Below are 27,307 nucleotides of genomic sequence, written 5' to 3' on the forward strand. Positions count from 1 at the left end.
CAAAATCACATACATCCAGCAGGGCTGAGGCTTCCAGTGGCAAGAGGAGTTCGGTTTTTACGATGGCACACTTCCACACACACACCTGTGCACTCAGATCACACTACTAAACACTCAGTGTTACACAGCATACCAAGAACCACCACCAGGAAAGAAATCCAACCACCCGTGGGACCCCAGCTCCTGCAATGAAGCAAAAACAAAGTAAAATACAAAATTACAACAACATCAACCTCAAAGTATAACAAACAATACATTAAAGCCACGCCGCACCACAGGGGTACAAACAAAAGAAAACAAAAAGACTTAAATCAAATACAAAATCGGGTTACATCCAAAAAAGTAAATTTAAACCAAACAATTCGACCAAGAAAAAGAAAATAAACTAAATTCACAAAATGAAATAGAACAAAACAAAAAGACAAGTGTAACGAATGAGAATAAGGGGGGGGGGTGAATACATAAATTCGAAGCGGACTTAAAACCACATCAATCCCAAACCCAACAGTCCCCTTTGGGAGTTACTGATGGCAGCTTCCGCGTTGTAACCAGGATAATGTAACAGCATAAGATGAGTCCAAAACACGCGCTTTCTGAAAGACGAACAAAAGAAAGGGAGGATCCGTGAGAATATTACGCCGCAATAAATAGTTATGGGCACCGGTTTGTCACTCATGCCTTCCGCGCACACAATGGGGTACAGGAAATCATGCCTGAAAGGCGGACAGTCATCAGCTCCACTAATGCCGCAACAATGCAAATGAGACACTGCAGCTAGTCCACACAAACAATGAAGACGGGCGGGAAAAATCGGACGTGACGCACCCCCCGAGTGACAACCAATCCAGCCTTAAATGGACTGACCCAGTCCCTGATAGGTGAAGACTGATGTCAATCACTTAGTCCCGTCACATTCCACCCCGAGTTTCTGCAACGTCGCCTCGACGGTGAGCTGAACAGCCTAACCCAACACTCAACTCCAAGGCCGGAACAGGGTGGCAACTGTACTACCCATCATGCTAGACACAGAACCAACACCCACTGCTCGAGGGAGATGATTTATATTAGAGTGCTGACCTGCAGTTCTTCTCCCAGTCCTCCTTACCACACTCTCAGCTACCTCCAGTGCATTAGAAGGCAATGCAACTGGCTGCGAATCCACTTCCCCCACAGAGTCGCTAGTTGCCCTACAAGTGTCCCCTTGTGCTTGTGCATTACCTAATGTCTGAGGAGTGAAGGGACCAACATCCTGTAGCCTTAACCCACCCCTATCTTGTGGCATGTCAGGTACTAAAACAAACAACTCTTCATCAGCATCAGCATCATCATGCTCCTCTAGCAGAGGTGGCGGAGATTCAACGACTGGGGTGTTCAATACAAAAGGTGGAACCTGGTCGATCAAACTCTTCAGCAGGGACCGGTGCACATGCTTTACCTTACCCAAGTCTGTGATGGGAGCAATGGTGTAAACCACCCCACCTTCCTTTGGTGCCTTCATGACCTGATACACCACTGAGCTCCACAGGTCCTGGATTTTACATCTACCCCTCACGCTATGATCGCGGAGGTATACCCGCTGACCCTCCTTCAGTGGTGCTTCCTTTACCTGCAGGTCATGCCGAGCTTTGCGCCGATCGGCTGTGGCCCCCAACCGCTCCCGGGCACCTTCAAACGCCACCTGCAAACGTCCCTGCTGCTCCAGAATCCACCTATGAACACTGCCAGCCAATGGCTCTTGGACTCTGCCTAAAAGAAAATCAACAGGGAGTCTGGGCTCCTGCCCAAACATTAAAAAATATGGAGACTCCCCCGTTACCTGATGTGGGGTGCTATTATATGCGAAAAGCACCTGAGGAAGACAAAGCGGCCAATCATTCTTTTTGGAAAGTGGCAAAGTGCGCAACAAATCATGTAAGGTTCTATTAAAGCGTTCACATTGACCATTTCCAGCTGGGTGATATGGGGTAGTACGTGACTTCTTGACGTCATACAAACTACAAAGTTGCTGAATGAGAGTGGATTCAAAATTACGGCCCTGGTCGGAGTGAATACGACCAGGCACACCAAATTTGCAAAACCACTCAATCACAAGAACCTGAGCTACAGTCTCTGCCCGCTGATCTCTAGTGGGCACTGCCAAGGTATACTTTGTGAAGATATCAGTCATCACCAAGACATTCTCCAACCCAGACCTTGAGGGCTCCAACACAGTGAAGTCCAAAGCCAAAATTTCATTAGGTCGGGCAGCCAACAAAAATGTCCCATAAAACTTCTAGGGGCAGAGGGGGCACCTTTAGCACACTGGCACCGCTCACACTCCTGGCACCAACGGGCAATATCTGCCGACATTCGAGGCCAGTAGCATCTCTGACGCACAAGTTGAGATGTACGCTCCACTCCCTGGTGCCCATGCTGTTGGTGAAGCTGGGTTAAGACTTCAGGCTTCAAAACTGCTGGCAATAACACCTGAAAGATCTCTCGCCGCCATCTGGGCGAAGCACACGCGATAGAGCACCCCATCAGTCTCCACAAGGCGATCCCATTGTCGAAGCAGAATGATCGCCAACTTTGAGAGTTTCTTGCGCTCCTCCGAAGTTGGAAGCAACCTGCGCCTCCAGAATGCCAAGAACTCCCCAATAACTGGGTCTGCTGCCTGCTGAACACCCATGTCCCTGCTAGAAAAGCACGGGAGCGAGGTGACCTGATTGACTGAGGTCACAAATTCCACCTGGGCAGCTTGCTGCAAAGCTCCTGGAACAGCTACACCTGGGCACCACTCACGCACTTCTCTTGCACTTGAAAAATTTTGTCGTGACAAGGCATCAGCGTTACGATTGCTTTTCCCTGACCTATATTTAATTTCGAAGTCAAATGCTGCCACTTGGGCAGCCCAACGCTGTTCCATAGCACCCAATTTCGCAGATGTCAAGTAACTAAGGGGGTTGTTGTCAGTAAAGACAAAGCATTTATGGCCCAGCAAGTACTCCCTAAATTTTTCAGTCATGGCCCACTTGAGTGCCAAAAACTCCAATTTCATAGAACTGTAGTTAGATGTATTGCGTTCCGTGGGCCTAAGACTACGACTACCATAGGCTATAGGGCGCACCCTACCTTGCTGCTCCTGTGAAAGGACTGCCCCTAGTCCACCATGACTGGCATCTACCTCTAAAATAAACGGTAGTGAAAAGTCAGCATAGGCAAGTACTGGTGCTGTTGTTAACTTGCCCTTCAACCCCTCAAAGCTACACTGACATTCAGCTGACCAGGCTTCAACAAAGTCTTGGGCCACTTGCTTTGGACGCTTTGAGTTTGCCAGCTGCGCTACCAACCTGTGGAGAGGGGCAGCTAACTTAGCAAACCCCTCCACAAAGCGCCGGTAGTAGCTAGCAAACCCCAAAAAGGAGCGCAACTCTGAAACACAAGTTGGCCGAGGCCATTGTGCAACTGCCTCCACCTTACCTGGGTCAGTAGAGACCCCTTCAGAAGAGATAACATGTCCCAAATAATGCACTTCTTTTTAAAAAGGCACATTTAGATAGTTTGGCCTTTAACCCTTCCATTTGCAAGCGACTCAAGACAAGCTCCATCCGAGCAAGATGTTCATCAACAGAAGAGGAGAATACTACAATATCATCAAGATACAAAAGGAGGGATTGACACTGCTGATCCCCAAACAACCGTTCCATCAATCGCTGGAAGGTGCCTGGGGCATTGCACAACCCAAATGGCATCCTATTCCACTCAAAAAGGCCAAACGGGGTGCAAAAAGCAGTTTTAGGTTTATCCCGCTCTGCCACAGGTACTTGGTTGTACCCACTGGCCAGATCCATGGTAGAAAACCAACGGGCTCCTGCCAGTGAGTCTAAAGTCTCCTCGATGCGTGGTAAAGGGAATGCATCTTTTCTAGTCTTTGAGTTTAACCGGCGATAGTCTACACACATACGTAAACTACCGTCTTTCTTTTTCACCAGAACAATTGGCGAAGCATAAGGACTACAGCTCTCTCTGATTACCTGGGTTTCCAACAGTTGATTTATGTGCGCCTTTACCACCTCATACTCCGATGGCGGAATGCGTCTAAAGCGCTGTCTAACAGGGATGTCGTCCAACAAAGGTATATCATGGGATATTAGATTAGTACATCCCAAATCACCATCATGTGCAGAAAACACGGGCAAGTACTTCTCCAGTAATGCCCTAACCTTACCCTGTTCTTCTTCCGACAGCACAGATAAATCTAACGTGGCTATCTGTTCCTGCACAGTAGGAGAAGCCTGCACAACCTGCATACTCACCCTAACTTCAGCTGTTTTAACTTCGGCAACCTCTGGGGGTAAACTAACCACATCAACCTTGTTCACAGTACCAATAATAGAGTTGGCATACAGCACTATATCGCTGGTACCAACATTAACTACAGGCACATACACAGTACCATTGTCCACCCGCAAAAGAGCAGGAGAAGCCAACAAACCTGCTGGTAGACCAGAAGTGGGTGGTTCAAACAGTACGGTACTACCCGAATATTGCACGGAACAAGTTGCAGCAACAAATTTCATAGTTCCACCACGATGCGACACGCCCGACGTCCACGCATCTTTACGCGTCCCTTACCTTCCACAACTGGTTGAGCATCTATCCGATGGCAATGTTGCAAAGCTTGAAAACGAAACTAGGGGCCCTTGACACTGATGGCAAATCAAAAGGGCTGTACCATGCTGGCCGAAGAGCTCCCGGTAGCATCGGCTGAGGATGTTCATACCCAACACCCCAGGAACTTGTGCACAGACACCACCAGGAGGATCTCGGACCACCAACACACCACAGCCTAAAACCACACGCCCACAGAGCTCCACATCCAATTCCAAATAACCAACATAAGGGATTGAAAGGCCATTTGCAGCTCGAAGCTGCAACCAATGACATGACCTAAGCCGCTCCTGACCCCATGACCCAAAATTAGTCACAAAACAGCTCTCCGTCATGGTAGACACCATGGAACCAGTGTCCACCAGGCAAGGTACTTTAACCCCACCCATAGATACGACAAGTTTTGGACAAGTGGACATAAACGTGACATAAAATCAGAATCAGTGACATTCGTTGAGCCTATCCTTCTCCCAACCAAGCTGTGGCCCTGCAACTCAGTGGGAACTAGTTTTCCGGCGGCTGCATGGACGATGACTGTTCACCCCTCATCAATGCTACATTCCCGCGAGTTGGTGGTGGGCGGACAGATATCCTCTCCCCGTCACAATCCCTGGCAAAATGGCCAGGTTGTTGACACCTTCCGACAGATTATATTGGCCTTCAGTGGTCGCGGGCGCACCTGAGGATTTTGCAACTGAGCCATACTTTGGGATAATTGATTCAACTGTTGTTGCTGCTTTCGCAGCATGTCCCGTAATTCGCTCATTTCTGACGCCGCTGAACCATTTTTTACTGTTGACATACTGATGTCCCTGTACACCATACTGAATGCCATAAGCGGAAGGACTGACTGACTTCTACCACGCACCCCCAGGCATGCCTTCCCTTTCCCAACGCAGGGCTTCGCTACGAACTTCAAACAAGGTGGCTGTAGGTTGACGACGCACTAGTTGCTTAAGTTCCCGTCGAAGAGCACAATCATTAACATACTCCACAAACTGGTCTCTCAATAAAACGTCAGCATTAGGCATGCCATGAGGTGACTGACTTCTCACTCTATCCAAAAGACTCATCAAGGCCAAAGAAAATTCCACCAAAGTTTCTCCTTCCTGTTGTCTTCTGGAAAAAAACGCCTCTTGAAGTGCTACATAAGACTTTGTGCAACCATATAATTCACGTAATACTCTAATAATTTGTTTTGGATCCTCCCTTTCGTTTGCTGGCCGATAACGAATTTCTTCCCTCGCCTCTCCCTCCAGATGATCAACCAGAAAAAATGCTTGATCAGCTGTAGAGAGGTGGCGAAGCCGCATACAAGCCTGAGCCTCCTCCACCCACTCATCGATGCCAACGCCCGACCGACCACTAAACTTAGGGCACTTACGATCTCGAGGGACAAAAACAAGTCGCTCAGCTGTTGGTGCACCGGCCCCAATGAGTGGGGGATCTACTACCGTAGGAAGAGACACATTAGATGGGCCCGGCTGGGCAACAGGCATTTGTTCTTGACGCAGCCTCTCATTATCTGCTTTTAACTGGGCTACCAAATCTCGTAACTCACGCATTTCGTCCTCCATAACAGTCAACGCCCAAAGACTTACTAATATGGAAACTCAAACTGCCGATTCACCTCAAAAAGGGACTGCCACGGACTGGTTCCTATCAAAAAAACAAACAAATCACTCCCGAGTCTCTGGCCTACACAAGAGGGAACCCTGCCGACTACGCCAGAATGTGGCGGGAGGGGGGAATCGTTTTTAACAGCAACGCTTAACTCAAAGAAATCCGACTACGCCACCCTAGGGATTATTCCCAGGGAACAATTATAATTGGACACAGGTTCGGATCCCTCATAAGAAGTTAGGCCAGACACTGGGGTAGCATATAAAAGTATAAAGTTTATTAATACATAAACTTTAAAATACGGGGGCAAAAAGAAAAAGCACCGCTTCAAAACAAAAGAATATGAATACAAAATTAATCTAAGGTTGAGGCCCTAGAACAAAATCACATACATCCAGCAGGGCTGAGGCTTCCAGTGGCAAGAGGAGTTCGGTTTTTACGATGGCACACTTCCACACACACACCTGTGCACTCAGATCACACTACTAAACACTCAGTGTTACACAGCATACCAAGAACCACCACCAGGAAAGAAATCCAACCACCCGTGGGACCCCAGCTCCTGCAATGAAGCAAAAACAAAGTAAAATACAAAATTACAACAACATCAACCTCAAAGTATAACAAACAATACATTAAAGCCACGCCGCACCACAGGGTACAAACAAAAGAAAACAAAAGACTTAAATCAAATACAAAATCGGGTTACATCCAAAAAAGTAAATTTAAACCAAACAATTCGACCAAGAAAAAGAAAATAAACTAAATTCACAAAATGAAATAGAACAAAACAAAAGACAAGTGTAACGAATGAGAATAAGGGGGTGAATACATAAATTCAAAGCGGGACTTAAAACCACATCAATCCCAAACCCGAACAGTCCCCTTTTGGGAGTTACTGATGGCAGCTTCCGCGTTGTAACCAGGATAATGTAACAGCATAAGATGAGTCCAAAAACACGCGTTTTCTGAAAGACGAACAAAAGAAAGGGAGGATCCGTGAGAATATTACGCCGCAATAAATAGTTATGGGCACCGGTTTGTCACTCATGCCTTCCGCGCACACAATGGGGTACAGGAAATCATGCCTGAAAGGCGGACAGTCATCAGCTCCACTAATGCCGCAACAATGCAAATGAGACACTGCAGCTAGTCCACACAAACAATGAACACGGGCGGGAAAAATCGGACGTGACGCACCCCGAGTGACAACCAATCCAGCCTTAAATGGACTGACCCAGTCCCTGATAGGTGAAGACTGATGTCAATCACTTAGTCCCGTCACACAAGCATAGACGAATCAAGGATCAAACCCGAGCAGCCTGTTTCAGCCGTCCAACTCCAGGTGAGTCTATTTCCACTTGTCTGTGTGCGTATACATGTATGTATAATTCCTCATACGGTATTCCAAACGTAAATGATAACTGTTGACAAAGTAGTATTGCCTAAAAGCAATTGAAAGAATCCTTCTGTTACATGTTGACTTACGGTGAACTCAAAATCTCATACTGCTCATACTTCTGTAGTACTACATTTGAATTTGAACGTGCTTTGTGTTCAATTTTGGGTGTAGCTATAGTTTCAAACATTGAGCATATTTATTCTCCATGTATCTGATGTGAATTGCATGTATTTATTCAAGCACTGCCACAGGATTTCATGTCAGACTGAATCTCATATATTAACATGCTCTCTTTGTATGTTTTTGCAGTACCATTTGATGAGATTTATGAAGTGGGAGATGAGCTTGGACAAGGAGGCTTTGGCACTGTGTACGAGGACTTCAAAAATCAACGCAAGAAGGTAGGAATCACAGCTTTATTCACCAAATGTATATAGAAGATATCGATCAGTGCTTAGACCAAAACATTTTTAATATCAATTTAAATATATAATCACAATATCATGATCACAAATATTTCTATGTGTGTGTATATATGTGTATAAATTTGCAGATTCAATATAATCAGTTTGCCCATTTGTAACATACAGTGCGCTTATAAATAATTTCATTTATTTATTCATTGATTGCATTTATTTTTTGCAGGTTGCCATCAAAATCATCCTCAAGTGTGAAAGAGACCGTTATATTGAACTAGTAAGTTGACATAATGTACATAATTAAATACCAACTACATACAAATTACATTGCAAACAGAAGTGAAATGTTATATTGAACTCTTAATTACTCTTTTCTCTAATGTTAGCCTGGCTGTTCAAAGCCACTGTTTGCAGAAGTGGCTGCAAACCTGCTGCTGAAACAGGCTCCATTAAGCCCCTACATTGTGTACATGCTGGAATGGTTTGAAGAGGAGGATCGGTTCATCCTCATCCTGGAACATCCGGAACCCTGCAAGGACTTGCTCAAATTTGTGGTTAACAACATGCATTGGGCGAACGAATTACAGACACGTAGCCTGATGTATCAAGCGGTGCTCGGGGCCAAGCACTGTCTTGACCGAGGTGTCTTTCACCGGGACATTAAGTTGAATAACTTTCTGATCAACACGACGACTAACCGAGTCCAACTAATAGACTTTGGCTGCAGTGACCTCGTCAAAAGTACAGGCTACTTGGGTGATTTTATAGGTAAGTTGGCGTTACTATGAGGCCTAATGAGAAGTCAAACTTCTGAGTAGTGATTTAATGAAAACAAATGGACATTTGGTCAAGTTTCTGGTGACATTTGTTTGCAAATAGATTTTGTAACCTGAATATGCCTTGCTTTCATGAACAGGAGGAGTCTGCCCGCCTGAATACTACAACGACTTAAGATACAAGGCAGAGCCAACAACCGTCTGGTCTCTGGGTGTAATGATGTACGCAATGATGTGCAAATGTCGACCCTTTAGCAGTCCTGAAGACATGATGCATGGCAGTCTGAGTTTTAACGTTAGAGTATCCACAGGTGAGAGAATAATCAACTACCAATAACACAGTGACATTAAGATTGTTAAACACACAAAGTTTAATACATGCTACATATTTCCATACTTGACAACGTTAGCATGTCATGGACATGAAAGAACACACATGACTAACCAATGAAAAACTTGTACAGAATTGCAGAATTTGATAAGTCGCTGCCTGACTGTTGACCCAACTAAGAGAGCGACTATTGAGGAGATCCTACAGCATAAATGGTTTCAGCAAGGACAAATGTCAGGAGTAGCTCAGAGTCAGGCAGAGTGACTTAGGAGGGAAGGCAGATGATGACAGGAATCCCTCTTCTGAAAGTACAAGAAGCGGATGACCGAAACTGCACAAGCCATTCACCAGAGAGTCTCCGGAGCAGCAAGCTTAGTTTAAAAAAAAGAGCAAACTTAATGGACGAAATGAAAAACAAATTTCTAAGAAATTAACACACGAAACCAAGGAGCAAATTTTATACTGTAAAAAAGTGTGCACAAACCAGAGAAAATGAAGATGGAGAATATTATAAATTTAGCGCACAAAACAGGAATACTAATGTAGACTTCACAAAGACCGTTCCTGTCAGCTCCTCAAACTGATCTTAATATATTCAAGTTATTAAATAGGTAGAGTTACATTTTATTCAATAAAACCTCTACAAAAAAAAATCACTTGTGTAAAATTTTCTGGACCTACTGAAAAAACAGCCTATGCCAGGCTGGGAGAAATGAACAGTGTTGACATAGTTTAAACACTACATGGTGATAAAATTACACTGCTGTTATTTTTAAGACGGTGTCAGTGTGAAATTTAATCCAAAGAGGTGTAAAAACAAAAAAGCCACACCTCCACTTACTATGTCCGCCATTTTATTTCACTTGAAGACGAAGAAAAAGCAGATAAAACAGGTTCTCACATGGTATAGCTAAAATAAGTGTTATTTTTATACACATGCACAGGAGTATATGTCGTGTAAGTCACATTTGATCAATTTGTGACTTTAAGATAAATCGACCACGTTGTACTAATAACGCGTACCTCAGTAAGGTTCATTCAAATTGTGGATGCGGTCTAAACTAGGTCTCTAATTACGTGTCCGTGGATTTCCTAAATGAAGGAGCATTTTAATAAATAGTGAGTTCATACAAAACCCTAAATCGTGAAGCGTGGGCGCCATCTTACACATTGACCAGCTTTATAAAACATTTCAGCTAGTCGCTAGAAATGCTTGGCGTTTTGTTAAATATAGTCTGTGGAACAACGTATAAATGCGCTGCATAGTGCTAACGTTAGATTAACAAAAGTAGGTTTATTTCGAGGGGTGCTGCAGACCTGGCTTTTTAATGTTTATTTTTATGAGTTAACGTTAGCTGTAGTGGTGTGTGTTTTAGTTTTGGTCTCATCTAGATACTATAGGCATTTTTGTGTTAGCTTGTTAAAAAAGCACACCGACTGACTGGGATTATCCTGTGAGAGTGTTTCATTCTGAAGAAATGCTGGTTCAAGTGGAGTCTAAAGGGAACCCAAACTGGATCCGAATACCAGTGAAAAATGGCGATTTTGACTTCTGTGAATTCATTAAGGAAGGTACATTTTTCACTTTTAGAGTAACTTTATTCTTAGTGTTATTTACGTTGAAGTTAACTATTATTACTCATATAAAAAAAGCCATAATAATCATAATATCCGTAACTTTCTTTTTAAATCAGATATTCAGTATATTATAAATGGACTTAATCCCAAATAAAATTGTGATCGCACTAAAGTGGTGTTTTAATTTTTTACCTTATAGTAATGTTAAAATCTCTCAAAATCTGTTGCATTGGAAAATTTAAGTTTGAACATGAAATCGAATGGTACTTTCTACCTCTAAGCTTCAACAAAGCTCAACTTGCCGCATGGAGCCAATGTGATCCTAAAGACTTTGCAGGAGTTGATGTTGATGCTGATATTTTGAAGAGCTTGTGAGAACATCTAAGGTGTCCTTCAGACTTTTAGACGGTGATAAAGCCGGTAAGAAGCTGGTAAACATCCTTGTGGCTGATATGGTAGAGAAGTATGGGTAAGTTAGCAATAAAATCAAACACTAGTATTGCACTGGTGTTTTATCATAGTTTTTATTTTTATTTTGTAATGTTCATTTATGTAATTTTTTTTCATGCTGTGGTGTAGGATTCCACCAGCCTTTACCCGTGTAAGATATATGTTCCTGGAATCATTACTTTATTCCTCAATTTGTGCTCGCTGACAGGCTATGTAAGTATACAGTACATGGAGGCTGTACACTTTCCTTATTTCAGCACATATCAAATGCGTGAGTCAATCAAATTATTTATTATTCTGATTATTTATCTCTGATGGAATTTGCAGGCTTTTTTTGGCTTCGTCAGCATGTTTTCTTTTAGAAAAATCTGCAGAACTCTGTGGGAGGAATGTAAACCTTGTCAAATGTGTCTGTTATTGGTAGCTGTGAGTATTATAAAATAAGTATATGTATGTTTTATTGTTTGGGTAGTGGGTCATCAACAGAATGAACGAGTCTGATTATGGTAAGTATAAATGTCTGTTTTTTATTTGTTTATTATGTTTAAGGTTTAACTGTATACTGTATTCTACAATCAGCTGTGGCGAGGAATGAACGGAACCACTAATAACCTGAAATAATAGAGCAGAGAGCAACAGACAAAACCACCTAATAATGTTATCTAACAGTGAGTTATTCTCTCTATCAGGAAGCACTGCTTCTGAACTCCCTTAAACATGTCAATTGCTGTCCTGAGTTTTCTTCCAGGAACACTCACTTCACAATATCCCTCATTTTTATTAGAACAACTCTCCGAAGATTTTAGCATGGTAAAGGTTAGGACAATATTACTGTATTTGGTATTGGAGGAGTAGATCTGCTACTGTTAGTTATTGTTGTTGTTGTATATTGCTCAGTGACATGTAGCACTGCCAGTTGATGTAGAGATTCATAGTCCTCATGTCCATTATTGTGAAACCCGTGAGACACAACAAAACATAGCTCCGATCACAGCGTCCTCTATTCTCCTGTTCTTTGTTTCCCTTGTTGAACGTGTGCACAAATGACGTTGCTGTCAACCGGCTTACCTCACTTCTTAGACGTCGCTGCCAAAGCAACCCTTTAAATGGTACTGGGAAATACTTTGCTCAACGAGATCAATTAAAGGTTAACTTTACTGGATTGCCTTGGGTCAAGTCTGTGTATTTATGCACATGCTGTATGTCTGATCGCTTATCCAGGAATCCAAATGCAAATGATAAATCTAGTACTCTATATATCAAAGATGGGAAGCAGGTAAAATCACTCTTGATACGTCCTGAAAAATCAAACATGCCCTTAGTCAGCCAACCTTTGCTGAACTCCTCTCTCTAGAATGGATGTTACAGGCCAGTGTTTGCAGAAGTGGCTATAAATCTGGTAATGAAACTTATCTCCATTAAGCCCTTACAGTGTAGATTGGTTTGAGGAGGAAAATGATTACATTCTCATCTGGGAGTTTCTTCAACCCTGAAAAAGAGTGCACAAATCGATCAATGGAAATGAATCACAGACACATTGCCTGATGTTGTGAACAGTGCTTCTTAGAGCCAGTTGTCTTCTACCGTACATTGCGCTGGTCAATACAAAGATCCCAGAACTGTTTTATAAACAAATTTTGGGAAAAGCATGCACAAATAATTTACGCAGCCAGTATGTCATTAGTGATTATATTGTTTTCCAGTCCAATAGAAATCTGCTATAAATTATCTAGAATGTCCTGCCTTGGTATCTCTCGATTCAGCATTGGTGTGTTTTTATATCCAGAAGATAACAACTACGTTAACGCAGTGTCTCTAGCTGGTGTTCAAGAGGCCAACGTCCAGCTGATCCCACAACTGCAACCCAAGGCCATAGGTCTTTCAGCACCACCACCGCTCCTTCTCCTAGGTGCAGAGGATCACATTCTCCACAACCATCCTCCTATGCCTCTCTCCTTCACTCCAGCCAAGGAGAAATGGACAGTGTCCTGCACCAGGCATTCACAAATGTGGCTATGGCCATCTCCCGCTAGCCCTATACGCTTCGCTACAAACAGGAACGACATACCTAAATCCCACTCCCTCGGCTAAGGCCAGGGAAAAGTCAAGCCGGGGATGCTCGCTATCAATGCCCCGAGGCGACTACTACAGTTCCAGGGTCATGCCTTTGATCTTCAGGCTGCAGCAGAATGCCTTCAGGAAGCCCGGCCGACTCCCAGATTTAGCCACAAGCAGCTCCCGATCTCCCAAACACCAGCCAGCATTGCCTCAATATAATGCTCCGGCGCAGGCCGAGCATTCCTCCCCACCTCCCCACAGATTTGCCTGCCACCAGAGCCGACCATACTGCAAGGCCACCTTCACTAATGGCACAGGCTATGGCACCCCCTATCCCACTTCTGTCTTCTGCCTAGCTTTTTGCCTACCTCCGGAGCTGGCCAAAGCATGAGGCCGCCTCCACTGATGAACAACCCCCTTTGTTTTCCATACTTTTCCTCCAGTCTTGTCCCCGTAGCCATTCAAAGTGCAAGCCTGCCTTTGCAATCGGTTCAAATGACCTTTTTTCCTTCCAGCACCCCCTTACCCACCTTAAATCCTATGCCTTATCCACAGCCACGCCCCTACCTATGCCACCGAACACCCTCGCTCTGGATCCTCCCCCCATCTCAAACAGTATCAGGACCTAGATCCTCTCAGAAATTCAGCATGCTGGCCCTAGATGCAGAACCCCTGCCAACCCCAGCACCTCCTTATCCAGAACTAATATACCTCTGAATCATCTCCTAAGACCTCTCTTCGAAGCTTCACTTGATTTGATTCTCCAAGCCATTTCACCCAGAATATGGCAATTTTGCTACTTTAAAGCATTCCTTTCCACCTATAACTTGCCTTCTCCCTGTTGTCTATCACTTAATTAATTTCTTACCTTAATATCACAAAAAAACTCCAAGTCAGCTCCATCAATGAATATCTAGCGGAATCCAATTTTTTCCATAAACTCATATACGGTTCAGCCTCAACTCAAATCACCAATGCCCATACTTCTCTTTTTTTTTTATCAAAGTCCATTTAAGCAGCCCTTCCCATCATACAGACACTAGGCAACTCATTACTCTCTTGATTAATCTCATTCAATAGGAGATTAATCTCATTCAATTTACACTGCCCGCTCGATGCTATGTTCATTTTAGCATTTTTTTGGCTTCCTTAGATGTTCTGAACTAACTGTGACTTTAAACTTCAACCCGAAGTTCTATGAAAATCCATGCAAATGCAGATTAATAGATCCATATTTAATTACATTTAAATATATATGCATATATATCTTTATTAAATATTATATTTAATATTTGCTAGCTATTTACGTTGCATTTATATTTTTCTCTTTAAATCAATTAAACTTTAATCTGTTTAATTTCTTTAATTATATTTAATTTATAGATCAAATTAAATCACACAGATGTAAACTGCTGTTTCTGTCAATGCTTTCAGGGAACATTTCAGTTGCATTGATGCCCATTCAGGATTAGAAAGCTCTCTGGTTTCATCAAACATATCTTAATTTGTGTGAACTGTCCCTTTAAATCTTTAAACAGAGCCTAATGCAATGCTGAATTTATACTGGATTATTAGTATAGATATAGCAATATAGAACTTGTCTACCATGTTGACACAGGTAATTGACACAAAGTGTTAAAATAATATAAAAGATAAAAAGCCTTTAATGTACCTGGCTTTAACCATTACAAAAATGGTTTGAATGTTTCTAACCAAAATTGATTCAACTATACCAGTGGTTTTCAAACTTATTCCTGGGGATCCAGAAAGATAGCTGTCAGAGAAGATAGACATGCAAAATGAGCAGAGCAGTGGATCCCAAAGAACAGGATTGAAAACCACTGGATTATACAATAAATATTGTATTACATGCTATTATATTGCTCTGTTGTATTCACTGCAACCTTCAGGGACAGTATGAATGCTTGAAAATAAAGCCTAATGTCTTTAAATCCATTATAACCATCACTTCCACCACAAAAGAAAGCTTTCTAAATAACCTTCCTGACTTATCTCAATTCCTTAGTTCATCCAATACGATGCAAAAACTTGATGATGTAACAGAAACTATGCACTCTCTTTTTTCTAGCACTTTAGATACAGTTGCTCCTTTGCACTTAAAAAAGATAAAAGAAAACAATCTGACTCCATGGTATAATGACAACACACGCACCCTAAAGAGAGCAGCCCGGAAAATGGAGCGCAGGTGGAGAAAAACCAAATTAGAAGTATTTCGTATTGCCTGGCGGGAGAGTATGCTGTCATACAGAAAAGCATTAAAAATAGCAAGATCTGATTATTTTTCATCCCTTTTAGAAGAAAACAAACACAACCCCCGGTATTTATTCAGTACAGTGACTAAATTAACAAAAAATAAAGCATCAACAGGTGCTAATATTCCCCAAGAGTATAGCTGCAATGAGTTCATGAATTTCTTTTCTTCTAAGATTGATACCATCAGAGATAAAATTGTAACTATGTAGCCGTCAACTACAGTTTCACATCAGATAATGAGCTTTAGATCCCCTAAGGAAAAATTACACTCTTTCTCTATTATAGGAGAAGAAGACTTGTACAAACTTGTTAAATCATCTAAACCAGCAACATGTATGTTAGACCCTATTCCATCTAAACTATTAAAAGATCTGCTTCCAGAAGTCATAGATCCTATTTTGAACATTATTAATTCATCATTGTCATTAGGTTTTGTTCCCAAAACCTTTAAACTGGCTGTAGTTAAACCTCTCATTAAGAAACCACATCTTGATCCCAAAGACTTAGTAAATTACAGACCAATCTCTAATCTCCTTTTCTGTCAAAGATACTAGAAAAGGTAGTATCCTCACAACTGTATTCCTTTTTAGAAAAAATGGTGTCTGTGAGGATTTCCAATCAGGTTTTAGACCGTACCATAGTACTGAGACTGCTCTCATTAGAGTTACTAATGACCTGCTTCTATCATCTGATCGTGGTTTTATCTCGTTATTAGTGCTATTAGATCTTAGCGCAGCATTCGATACTATCGATCACAACATTCTCTTGGATAGACTAGAAAACTATGTTGGCATTAGAGGAAGCGCCTTAGCATGGTTTACATCATATCTATCTGACCGCTATCAGTTTGTGGCATTAAATGAGGAGGTATCATATCGATCAAAAGTGAAATATGGAGTTCCTCAAGGCTCAGTGCTAGGACCGTTACTTTTCAACCTTTACATGTTACCTCTGGGAGATATTATCAGGAGTCATGGTGTTAGCTTTCACTGCTATGCTGATGATACTCAGCTCTATATTTCAGCGCAGCCTGGTGATACACACCAAATTGAGAATCTAACAGAATGCATAGTCGATATAAAAAGCTGGATGATGAGTAACTTCTTAATGTTAAATTCTTAAAAATCAGAGGTGCTAATAATTGGACCTAAAAACCCCACATATAATAATCTAGAACACAGCCTATCACTTGATGGCTGCTCTGTTAATTCTTCATCATCAGTTAGGAACCTAGGTGTGCTGTTTGACCGCAATCTTTCCTTTGAAAATCATGTTTCTAGCATCTGTAAAACTGCGTTTTTCCATCTTAAAAATATATCTAAATTACGACCTATGCTTTCAACCTCTAATGCAGAAATATTAATTCATGCGTTTATGACCTCAAGGTTAGATTATTGCAATGCTTTATTGGGTGGTTGTTCTGCACACTTAATAAACACACTTCAGCTAGTCCAAAACGCAGCAGCCAGAGTCCTTACTAGAACTAGGAAGTATGATCATATTAGCCCGGTTCTGTCAACACTGCACTGGCTCCCTATCAAACATCGAATAGATTTTAAAATCTTATTAATTACCTATAAAGCCCTGAATGGTTTAGCTCCTCAATACTTGAGCGAGCTCTTATCACGTTATAGTCCTGCACGTCCGCTGCGTTCTCAAAACTCTGGCCATTTGATAATACCTAGAATATCAAAATCAACTGCGGGCGGCAGATCATTTTCCTATCTAGCACCTAAACTCTGGAACAATCTCCCTAACTCTGTTCGGGAAGCAGACACACTCTGCCAGTTTAAATCTAGATTAAAGACACATCTTTTTAACTTAGCCTACACATAACACACCAACACACCTTTTATTATTCAAATCCGTTAAAGGATTTTTAGGCTGCATTACTTAGATTTGCTGGAACCGGGAACACTACTCCTACAATACGATGTACTTGTGACATCGTAAAAAGAATGGCATCTACGCTAATATTAGTCCTGTCTCTTTCTCAATCTGTTTTCACAGTTTGTATCCAGACTAGATGGTGGATCAGCACCCAGAGATTATGTTCATCAGAGACCAGAACACCTAGATGCGCCCGTCGACAGATAACCAGATCCTGATGCACACACACACACGCACACACTAAGTCATTTACACTACCTGACACAGCTGCGTTTAAAATTGAACTGGAAGTTAAGTGCTGGGCGTCCGGTCAGAGGAGAACTGACCCCAACTGAGTCTGGTTTCTCCCAAGGTTTTTTTTCTCCATTCTGTATGCATGGGGTTTTGTTTCCTTGCCGCTGTCGCCTCTGGCTTGCTTGGTTGGGGACACTTAACTTCTTGAATTGACTACAGAGACCGTCTCTGCATTTAATAAGAAATTGGTCACTCTCGTCATTATACATACCTGTCATTATACTGTACAGTGCTTTGATGCAACCTGTGTTGTTAAAAGCGCTATATAAATAAAAATGATTGATTGATTGATTTCTGTGAACAAGTTGAGGTGTGTTTATTATTTCCTTATGTCTATTGATTGACTAACATTAATTTCAGTTTCTTACAAATCTTCGACTAAAAAGTGACTAAAAAAAATGTATAGCATTAGCATTACAGTTTACATTTCGACATTTGTGTTGTAAGAATGTAGAATCAATATTGAATTTAAATTGAATGTGTGGGTATAGCAGTGCAATCCAGTTTGGAGATCTATTACTGTCACAAATGAGGGGTCTGAGGCTTGCGGATCCATGTGCAGACTTTTATTGAAGAAAGGCAAGGTCATCAAACAGGCAGGCGTCAAACAGGGCAAACAGATGTATAGGAGGCGAGGCAATAACAAAATCCAAAAACAGGCAGTGGTCAGGTCAGGCAGCAAACAATCACAGAATCAGAAGACAGGCAGGGTCAAAACCAGGGAAACAAGAACTCAGAAAACACAAGGAAACTCGGAAACAACAACAACAGTACAGGCGAACAATGCAACCTGCAGGTGAGTGACCTGCTTCTGAATTTATAGTCCTAAACAGGAAGTAGCAGCAGAGGAAGTGATCACCGATCACCCAGAGGTAAGAGCTCCCTCTGCTGGCTTGGTGACATAGCCCCCCTCCTAGGAGCGACTCCTGGTGCTCCACAAGACAAACACCACAAAACAAAACTGGGAGCTTGGGAGGGGGTTCCGGGAGGGAGTCAGCAGACAGAGTCTCGAATAGAGCAGTTTCAACATTCAACACACAAGGCATGAAAAGGAAACAGTTTGACTTAACTGTTGTGGTTGTGCATGGTCTCTAGACAAATGTGCTTTAAGAGCCCCCCATCCTTTAAATGAACAAGGACAATTTAAGTGCAAGCAAGGCACTGACCAGCCCTGACCAGTATGTGGATGTTTCAATCTGTAATGCTTTAAAAGCTCTAAACGTTTTGATGTCTCAAATTTGCAATACTTGCATGGCCAAGACATAAGAAGTGTATTGTTTATCCTTGATGACACACCAGGGTTGAATACCATGCATCTGGGAGATTTCCGAAGTGCAGTAAACCTGCAAATGAACAAACACAATTAGTTATAGTAAAACTACATTATATTAAAGATAGAAAAAAATGTGAGAACTAATTATTAAACAGAAGCTGAAATACAAGCAGGAGTTTTATTCTGATATGATGCTTGTTAACAATCATAACGTCTAGGGTAACAATTAAATACATTCATTTAAACACACAAGTCAATGTCAGAGCTTTTCAGACACTTTCTGGACTGAAAAAAAAACTGATCTACCTATTGCAATATTTGATGATAGAGTACAAAAAATCTCCAGTTACGTAGATTCTAAACTTTACATGGCTTATTATGAGTAAAATTGTGCTGCTGAATTTCTTAGTATTTGTTCTACACAGTACTATTAATATCTGTAATGATATCACCAATATTTTTAACATTGTTTAACCAAATCTTTTGTCCTTTTTATTCTCAGTTTAGTAATATATCTCAGAAGAAACGTTTGTGCAATCCACAAAGATTAACGTAAACTGTAGAAGGTATAAACATTTATAAGGTATAATATTTTTCGTATCACACGATTTATGTTATGTAATGCTTTGAAAGCACTTAAATGAGGAGGGTGGCAAATTTACGCAGGTCTGAACCTTTCCTAATGGAAATTTCGAATCAGAGTTTTAAACAAATTCACTAGCACACATTTCTTTGGTTTTAATCTGACTTCTGTATGAGAGTGCTTCATGGACTGCAGTGGAAAACGCGGGCCTACTAGAGTAATACAACAAAGTCAATCGGACTTTTAAAATTGTCACGGACCTATACATTGTCATAAATTACTACAAAAAGGCAATAACTTACCTTACACACTAACTTTGCATCCTCGTGTGACAATCCCAACCGCACGTGTGGCAATCGCATTCGCAACCGTCCGTCTCCGTTCAAAAGCGCGGGCATGTGAGTCACACGGAACCGTGGATCTTCTCCTTCTTTCCGGTTAGTCACGCGGATGTGAAGGTGCTAAGATTTTAGATTAAAATTACTCAGTATTTTTAGCTTTATGTGCAATGACTTTAAAACAGTTAAATTATTTGAGAAAATATATAATAAAATTTACTGTTCCCACTCAGTTCATTCTATACATGAATTAATTGTGTATTTATTTAAAATTTTACTTAGAAATTCTAATTCTCAATGAATTGTAATATTGTAATGTAAAAATTATGACAGTAAATCAAGTATATTTTACTATACCTCAAAGTTTGTTTTAGCATTAGTTTCAAACATTGAGCATATTTATTCTCCATGTATCTGATGTGAATTGCATGTGTGTATTTATTCAAGCACTGCCACAGGATTTCATGTCAGACTGAATCTCATATATTAACATGCTCTCTTTGTATGTTTTTGCAGTACCATTTGATGAGATTTATGAAGTGGGAGATGAGCTTGGACAAGGAAGCTTTGGCACGGTGTACGAGGGGACTTCAAAAATTCAACGCAAGAAGGTAGGAATCACTGCTTTATTCACCAAATGTATATAGAAGATATCGATCAGTGCTTAGACCAAAACATTTTTAATATCAATTTAAATAGAAATATTTGTGATCATGACTATATATGTGTGTGTATATATGTGTATAAATTTGCAGATTCAATATAATCAGTTTGCCCATTTGTAACATACAGTGCGCTTATAAATGATTTCATTTATTTATTCATTGATTGCATTTATTTTTTGCAGGTTGCCATCAAAATCATCCTCAAGTGTGAAAGAGACCGTTATATTGAACTAGTAAGTTGACGTAACTTAATGTACATTTAAATACCAACTACATACTAATTACATTGCAAACAGAAGTGAAATGTGATATTGAACTCTTAATTACTCTTTTCTCTAATGTTAGCCTGGCTGTTCAAAGCCACTGTTTGCAGAAGTGGCTGCAAACCTGCTGCTGAAACAGGCTCCATTAAGCCCCTACATTGTGTACATGCTGGAATGGTTTGAAGAGGAGGATCGGTTCATCCTCATCCTGGAACATCCGAACCCTGCATGGACTTGCTCAGATTTGTGGTTCACAACATGCATTGGCCGAACGAATTACAGACACGTAGCCTGATGTATCAAGCGGTGCTCGGGGCCAAGCACTGTCTTGACCGAGGTGTCTTTCACCGGGACATTAAGTTGAATAACTTTCTGATCAACACGACGACTAACCGAGTCCAACTAATAGACTTTGGCTGCAGTGACCTCGTCAAAAGTACAGGCTACTTGGGTGGTTTTATAGGTGAGTTGGCATGTTATGTTACTAGTCCTAATGAGAAGTCAAACTTCTGAGTAGTGATTTAATGAAAACAAATGGACATTTGGTCAAGTTTCTGGTGACATTTGTTTGCAAATAGATTTTATAACCTGAATATGCCTTGCTTTCATGAACAGGACGATTCTGCCCGCCTGAATACTACAAGGGCTTAGGATACAAGGCAGAGCCAACAACCGTCTGGTCTCTGGGTGTAATGATGTACGCAATTATGTGCAAATGTCTGCCCTTTAGCAGTCCTGAAGACATGATGCATGGAAGTCTGAGTTTTAACGTTAGAGTATCCACAGGTGAGAGAACAATCAACTACCAATAACACAGTGACATTAAGATTGTTAAACACACAAAGTGTAATACATGCTACATATTTCCATACTTGACAACGTTAGCATGTCATGGACATGAAAGAACACACATGACTAACCAATGAAAAACTTGTACAGAATTGCAGAATTTGATAAGTCGCTGCCTGACTGTTGACCCAACAAAGAGAGCGACTATTGAGGAGATCCTACAGCATAAATGGTTTCAGCAAGGACAAATGTCAGGAGTAGCTCAGAGTCAGGCAGAGTGACATAGGAGGGAAGGCAGATGATGACAGGAATCACTCTTCTGAAAGTACAAGAAACGGATGACGAAAACTGCACAAGCCATTCACCAGAGAGTCTCCGGAGCAGCAAGCTTAGTTTAAAAAAAAAAGAGCAAACTTAATGGACGAAATGAAAAACAAATTTCTAAGAAATTAACACACGAAACCAAGGAGCAAATTTTATACTGTAAAAAAGTGTGCACAAACCAGAGAAAATGAAGATGGAGAATATTATAAATTTAGCGCACAAAACAGGAATACTAATGTAGACTTCACAAAGACCGTTCCTGTCAGCTCCTCAAACTGATCTTACTATATTCAAGTTATTAAATAGGTAGAGTTACATTTTATTCAATAAAACCTCTACAAAAAAAATCACTTGTGTAAAATTTTCTGGACCTACTGAAAAAACAGCCTATGCCAGATTGGGAGAAATGAACAGTGTTGACATAGTTTAAACACTACATGGTGATAAAATTACACTGCTGTTATTTTTAAGACGGTGTCAGTGTGAAATTTAATCCAAAGAGGTGTAAAACAAAAAGCCACACCTCCACTTACTATGTCCGCCATTTTATTTCACTTGAAGACGAAGAAAAAGCAGATAAATCAGTTTCTCACATGGTATAGCTAAAATAAGTGTTATTTTTATACACATGCACAGGAGTATATGTCGTGTAAGTCACATTTGATCAATTTGTGACTTTAAGATAAATCGGGACCACGTTGTACTAATAACGTTACCTCAGTAAGGTTCATTCAAATTGTGGATGCGGTCTAAACTAGGTCTCTATTTACGTGTCCGTGGATTTCCTAAATGAAGGAGCGTATTAATAAATAGTGAGTTCATACAAAACCCTAAATCGTGAAGCGTGGGCGCCATCTTACACATTGACCAGCTTTATAAAACATTTCAGCTAGTCGCTAGAAATGCTTGGCGTTTTGTTAAATATAGTCTGTGGAACAACGTATAAATGCGCTGCATAGTGCTAACGTTAGATTAACAAAAGTAGGTTTATTTCGAGGGGTGCTGCAGACCTGGCTTTTTAATGTTTATTTTTATGAGTTAACGTTATCTGTAGTGGTGTGTGTTTTAGTTTTTAGTATTGGTCTCATCTAGATACTATAGGCATTTTTGTGTTAGCTTGTTAAAAAAGCACACCGACTGACTGGGATTATCCTGTGAGAGTGTTTCATTCTGAAGAAATGCTGGTTCAAGTGGAGTCTAAAGGGAACCCAAACTGGATCCGAATACCAGTGAAAAATGGCGGTTTTGACTTCTGTGAATTCATTAAGGAAGGTACATTTTTCACTTTTAGAGTAATTTTATTCTTAGTGTTATTTACATTGAAGTTAACTATTATTACTCATATAAAAAAGCCATAATGATCATAATATCCGTAACTTTCTTTTTAAATCAGATATTCAGTATATTATTAATGGACTTGATCCCAAATAAAATTGTGATCGCACTAAAGTGGTGTTTTAATTTTGTACCTTATAGTAATGTTAAAATCTCTCAAAATCTGTTGCATTGGAAAATTTGAAAGTTTGAACATGAAATCGAATGGTACTTTCTACCTCTAAGCTTCAACAAAGCTCAACTTGCCGCATGGAGCCAATGTGATCCTAAAGACTTTGCAGGAGTTGATGTTGATGCTGATATTTTTGATGAGCTTGTGAGAACATCTAAGGTGTCCTTCAGACTTTTAGACGGTGATAAAGCCGGTAAGATGCTGGTAAACATCCTTGTGGCTGATATGGTAGAGAAGTATGGGTAAGTTAGCAATAAAATCAAACGCTACACTGTAAAAAAAATCCGTAAAAATACAGTAAAAATGTCTGTTTTCATTTGAAGGAATTTTCCGTATTTTTAGTTTACAGGTGTTTTCCGTAATTTTTAATGACGCGTTGCATTGTGGGTGCAAGATCCTTGTGGCGCGAAACGCGTGCGTGAGAGGCAAGTGCCATTAACACATTTCATTCAAATTCCGGAGAAGGTTTAGATTAACGCCTCTGCGGTAAAATTTACGTTTTTTTTCTTTAAATCTTTAGTAACGCCAATAATGTATTTAGGTGCTGTCTTATTAGTTTGTTTAGACCCGTTTAGTTAATTTAATGTTGTGCTTGTCCTCGTTCAGTGATTTGAATCCAGTTTTGATTTACTTGCTATTTGTGGATATAATGTAGATATATGTGACTGTGCCCTTATGTTTTAGTTTTATTCGACTAATTTATTGTGTGCCCAAGAAAACAAACCGTTTACTTAATCGGGATAAGGTTTAACGCCCCTGAGGTAAATATCTTTGCATTTAGTTTTTGTTCTTTTCTTAATTTATACAACACAACTTGTTTTAGTAACGCTGCTATTGTATTTAAGGTGCTAGTTATATCTTATTCGTTTGTTGTAGTTTACGTAGTTTTGTATTATTACAAGCATGGCACGTTTTAATAACGTTGTGGCACATTGATAAAAATGTTGAGAAAATAAAAAGGCTGTCACTTCACCACACTAGTAATGAAGTGTGTCAGGGATCAGGGTCAGGTACTTTTTTTTTTCTCTTGACCGGTCTTAATTTGGCCATTCAGTTAAAATCGTTTTGTTTTTTTTTAAATGAAGCGCTCGTCTTGGTGCGAGACTTAAAAAGTAACTTTGTATTAGTCATGTTGGCTTGCAGTGTTTGTGAATTTAAATGCGTTTCATTATCACAATATCTAAAGCACTGCAGAACCCACAGACATGTACACAATGTTTTTTTTTTTTTTCGTGTGGCCATAAAGACTGTGGAAGAAAGTTTTCCTCATTCAGTTGCTTTGCCGTTCATATGTTACGAACACATCCAGACAGACAAACATGGAACCGGAACGTGTCTGTGCAATTAAAGTGTTCAATGAATTTTTGCAGCACAGAGTATGTAGATATTAAAGGGCTTGTGTCTCACTTAAGTGGCCACATACAAGAGGGGCTGACTATAACTTGTCCCTTTTATGGGTGTTCCAAGACTTTTAATGTAAAGACATCCTTTTCATCACATATTTCCAGATATCATAGAAGCTGGAATGTCACCCAGATTTCACCTGTTCATCTATGTGAGGTTGCAGTACAGTCATCTTCAGGTGAGGAAGCACATGTTTCCGATAGTGTACCTCATGAAGTTGATGTGACTGATGCAGACCCAAGGAAGGATGAAGTGCAAGATGCTTACACAGAGAATTTAGCTCTGTTTTACTTGGCTTTGGAGGCAAAGCATTTAGTCCCAGTCTCCACAATCACAGAGATGGCAAATGAAATGAAGACTCTTCAAGGTACTCGAAAGATCTTGAAAAATATGGTGTTTCTGCAGAGTTGTTAAGATGTCTTGGGGAAAGTGCATATGAACAGAGTCCTATGCACAAGGCCTTAGATGCTAATGGTTACTTAACTACACACTACAGACGGCTGCAGTATTATAAAAGGCACTATAACTTTGTTCAGCCCGTTGAAGTCACACTTGGTTACAATGATAAAGGCCAGAAGAGGCACTACCACTACATTCCAGTACTGGAAAGCCTCAGTTTATTGCTAAAAGAGGGCAGTGCAACTAAGCAGTGCTGTAAGCATCTTCATGATTCATGATTTCATTGATGGCCATGTCATTAGATCTAATGCTATGTTGGCGTCAGACCAAGACTCTTTAAAGGTGATGCTTTTTCAAGACTTCTTTGAGATTGCTAATCCACTCGGATCTGCCAAACAAAAGCACAAAATTTTAGCTGTCTACTTCACACTTGCAAACTTTCATCCACACAACTGTTCAACTGTGGATCAAATACAGTTGGTACTTCTATGTTCAGAAAAAGACTGCAAATACTTTGGTGTGGATAAAGTTTTCACTAAGGTAGTGTCAGACCTGAGTGAGCTGGAAACCAAAGGCATATCTTTTGAGGGAAAGTTGTATAGGGGAACTGTTGCATGCATAATAGGAGATAATTTGGGCTCTCACATGATTGGTGGGTTTACAGAAAATTTCAGCTCTGCTGAGTTTTTCTGTAGATACTGTCTAATGACAAGAGATGAATTCATCTCCAACCCTCTCACAGTTGTCACTCTGAGAGATCCCGCTGCTTATAAGGAGTCTGTGCAGTTCTTGGAAAGACACCCTGAAATGACCATGCACCATGGCATTAAAGGCAACAGTGTTTTTAACAAACTGTCTAACTTCCATGTCTGTCAGCCTGGATTACCACCCTGCCTAGCACATGACCTGTTTGAGGGTGTTGTCGATTATGATATAGCAATGTGCTTGCAGTATTTGATTAAAACAAAAAAGTGGTTCACTTATGACTCGCTTAATGATAGACTCAGATTGTTTCCTGGTGAAAGCAGAAACGAGCCAAATTATGTACTCAACAAAGGAATAAAGCTCGGAGGCCATGCAGCCCAAAACAGGTGGCTTCTGAGGTTTTTGCCTCTTCTGGTGCATGACAAAATTGCAGATGCTGATGATGCTGTCTGGCAGCTTGTCTTACTACTCAGGGAGTTGGTAGAATTTGTTTGTGCACCTAGACTTTCAGAGTCTCAGATTGCTTACATGAAAGTGCTGATCGAAGAATATGTGGAAATGAGACAACGGTTATTTCCACATGTAAATCTCAGACCAAAACACCACTATCTACACCACTATGCTGACTTGACTTTACAGTTTGGTCCACTCATACATACTTGGACCATGCGCTATGAAAGTAAGCACAGCTATTTCAAAAGGTGCATCAGGTCAAGTAAAAACTTAAAAATGTGACAAAGTCCTTGGCTTATAGACACCAGTTGCTTCAGGCATATCAGGGTCATGGCAGTTTCTTTAGCCCACAAGTTGAACTTTCGTGCTCCACTACTTTTTATCCAGAGCTCTATGATAGAGGAATAAGAAAAGTAGTCACAGACTTTGGACTTACCTCGCTTAACTCCGTTATCACAGAAAAAGTCCAAGTTAAAGGCACTACATACGCAAACGTTATGCATGTCTTACTAAAGTACACCAAGGGACAGCTAGAGTTAGAGCAAATAGCTAGCATTTTTATCAAGAGTGAAGCTATTGTCCTACTTCTGCTGCGACTAAAAACTGTCAGTTGGGTGCCTGAGCTTGGAGTGTACGAAAAAAAATCTTGACAAGCTCAGTGACTACAGTCCACTTGCTTTTTACCACAGAGGCGCAAAGTTACTTCTCCCGCTTAAACATATGCCACTATGGAGCTTGTAAAAGAAATGGTTCAGAAGGCTATTGGAGTAAATGGTGTAGATGACCTAAGCTTTGTAAAGATTGAGGACGTCGATGGAATTCTGCCACCCATACAGTGCAGAAGGCTGATTCAAGCTTT

General features: G+C 40.7%; 1 protein-coding gene across 1 annotated transcript in view; it reads left to right on the top strand.

The window, feature by feature from the left end:
* The first annotated feature begins 4,983 nt into the window (after positions 1 to 4,983).
* Positions 4,984 to 27,307, top strand: part of LOC122329133 — a 37,318-nt gene continuing 14,994 nt past the window's right edge. Inside the window, 18 exon segments of the mRNA XM_043225339.1 lie at positions 4,984 to 5,020; positions 7,985 to 8,076; positions 8,321 to 8,371; positions 8,481 to 8,862; positions 9,011 to 9,181; positions 9,335 to 9,441; positions 11,370 to 11,378; positions 15,853 to 15,859; positions 20,456 to 20,550; positions 20,787 to 20,837; positions 20,950 to 21,079; positions 21,082 to 21,330; positions 21,483 to 21,653; positions 21,807 to 21,894; positions 23,541 to 23,729; positions 24,996 to 25,258; positions 25,787 to 25,886; positions 25,986 to 26,157. Of these exon segments, the coding sequence (XP_043081274.1) occupies positions 4,984 to 5,020; positions 7,985 to 8,076; positions 8,321 to 8,371; positions 8,481 to 8,862; positions 9,011 to 9,181; positions 9,335 to 9,441; positions 11,370 to 11,378; positions 15,853 to 15,859; positions 20,456 to 20,550; positions 20,787 to 20,837; positions 20,950 to 21,079; positions 21,082 to 21,330; positions 21,483 to 21,653; positions 21,807 to 21,894; positions 23,541 to 23,729; positions 24,996 to 25,258; positions 25,787 to 25,886; positions 25,986 to 26,157 (2,364 nt within the window).

This window comes from Puntigrus tetrazona, chromosome 23 (genome assembly GCF_018831695.1).
Source record: "Puntigrus tetrazona isolate hp1 chromosome 23, ASM1883169v1, whole genome shotgun sequence".
NCBI classification, from domain to species: Eukaryota; Metazoa; Chordata; class Actinopteri; order Cypriniformes; family Cyprinidae; genus Puntigrus; species Puntigrus tetrazona.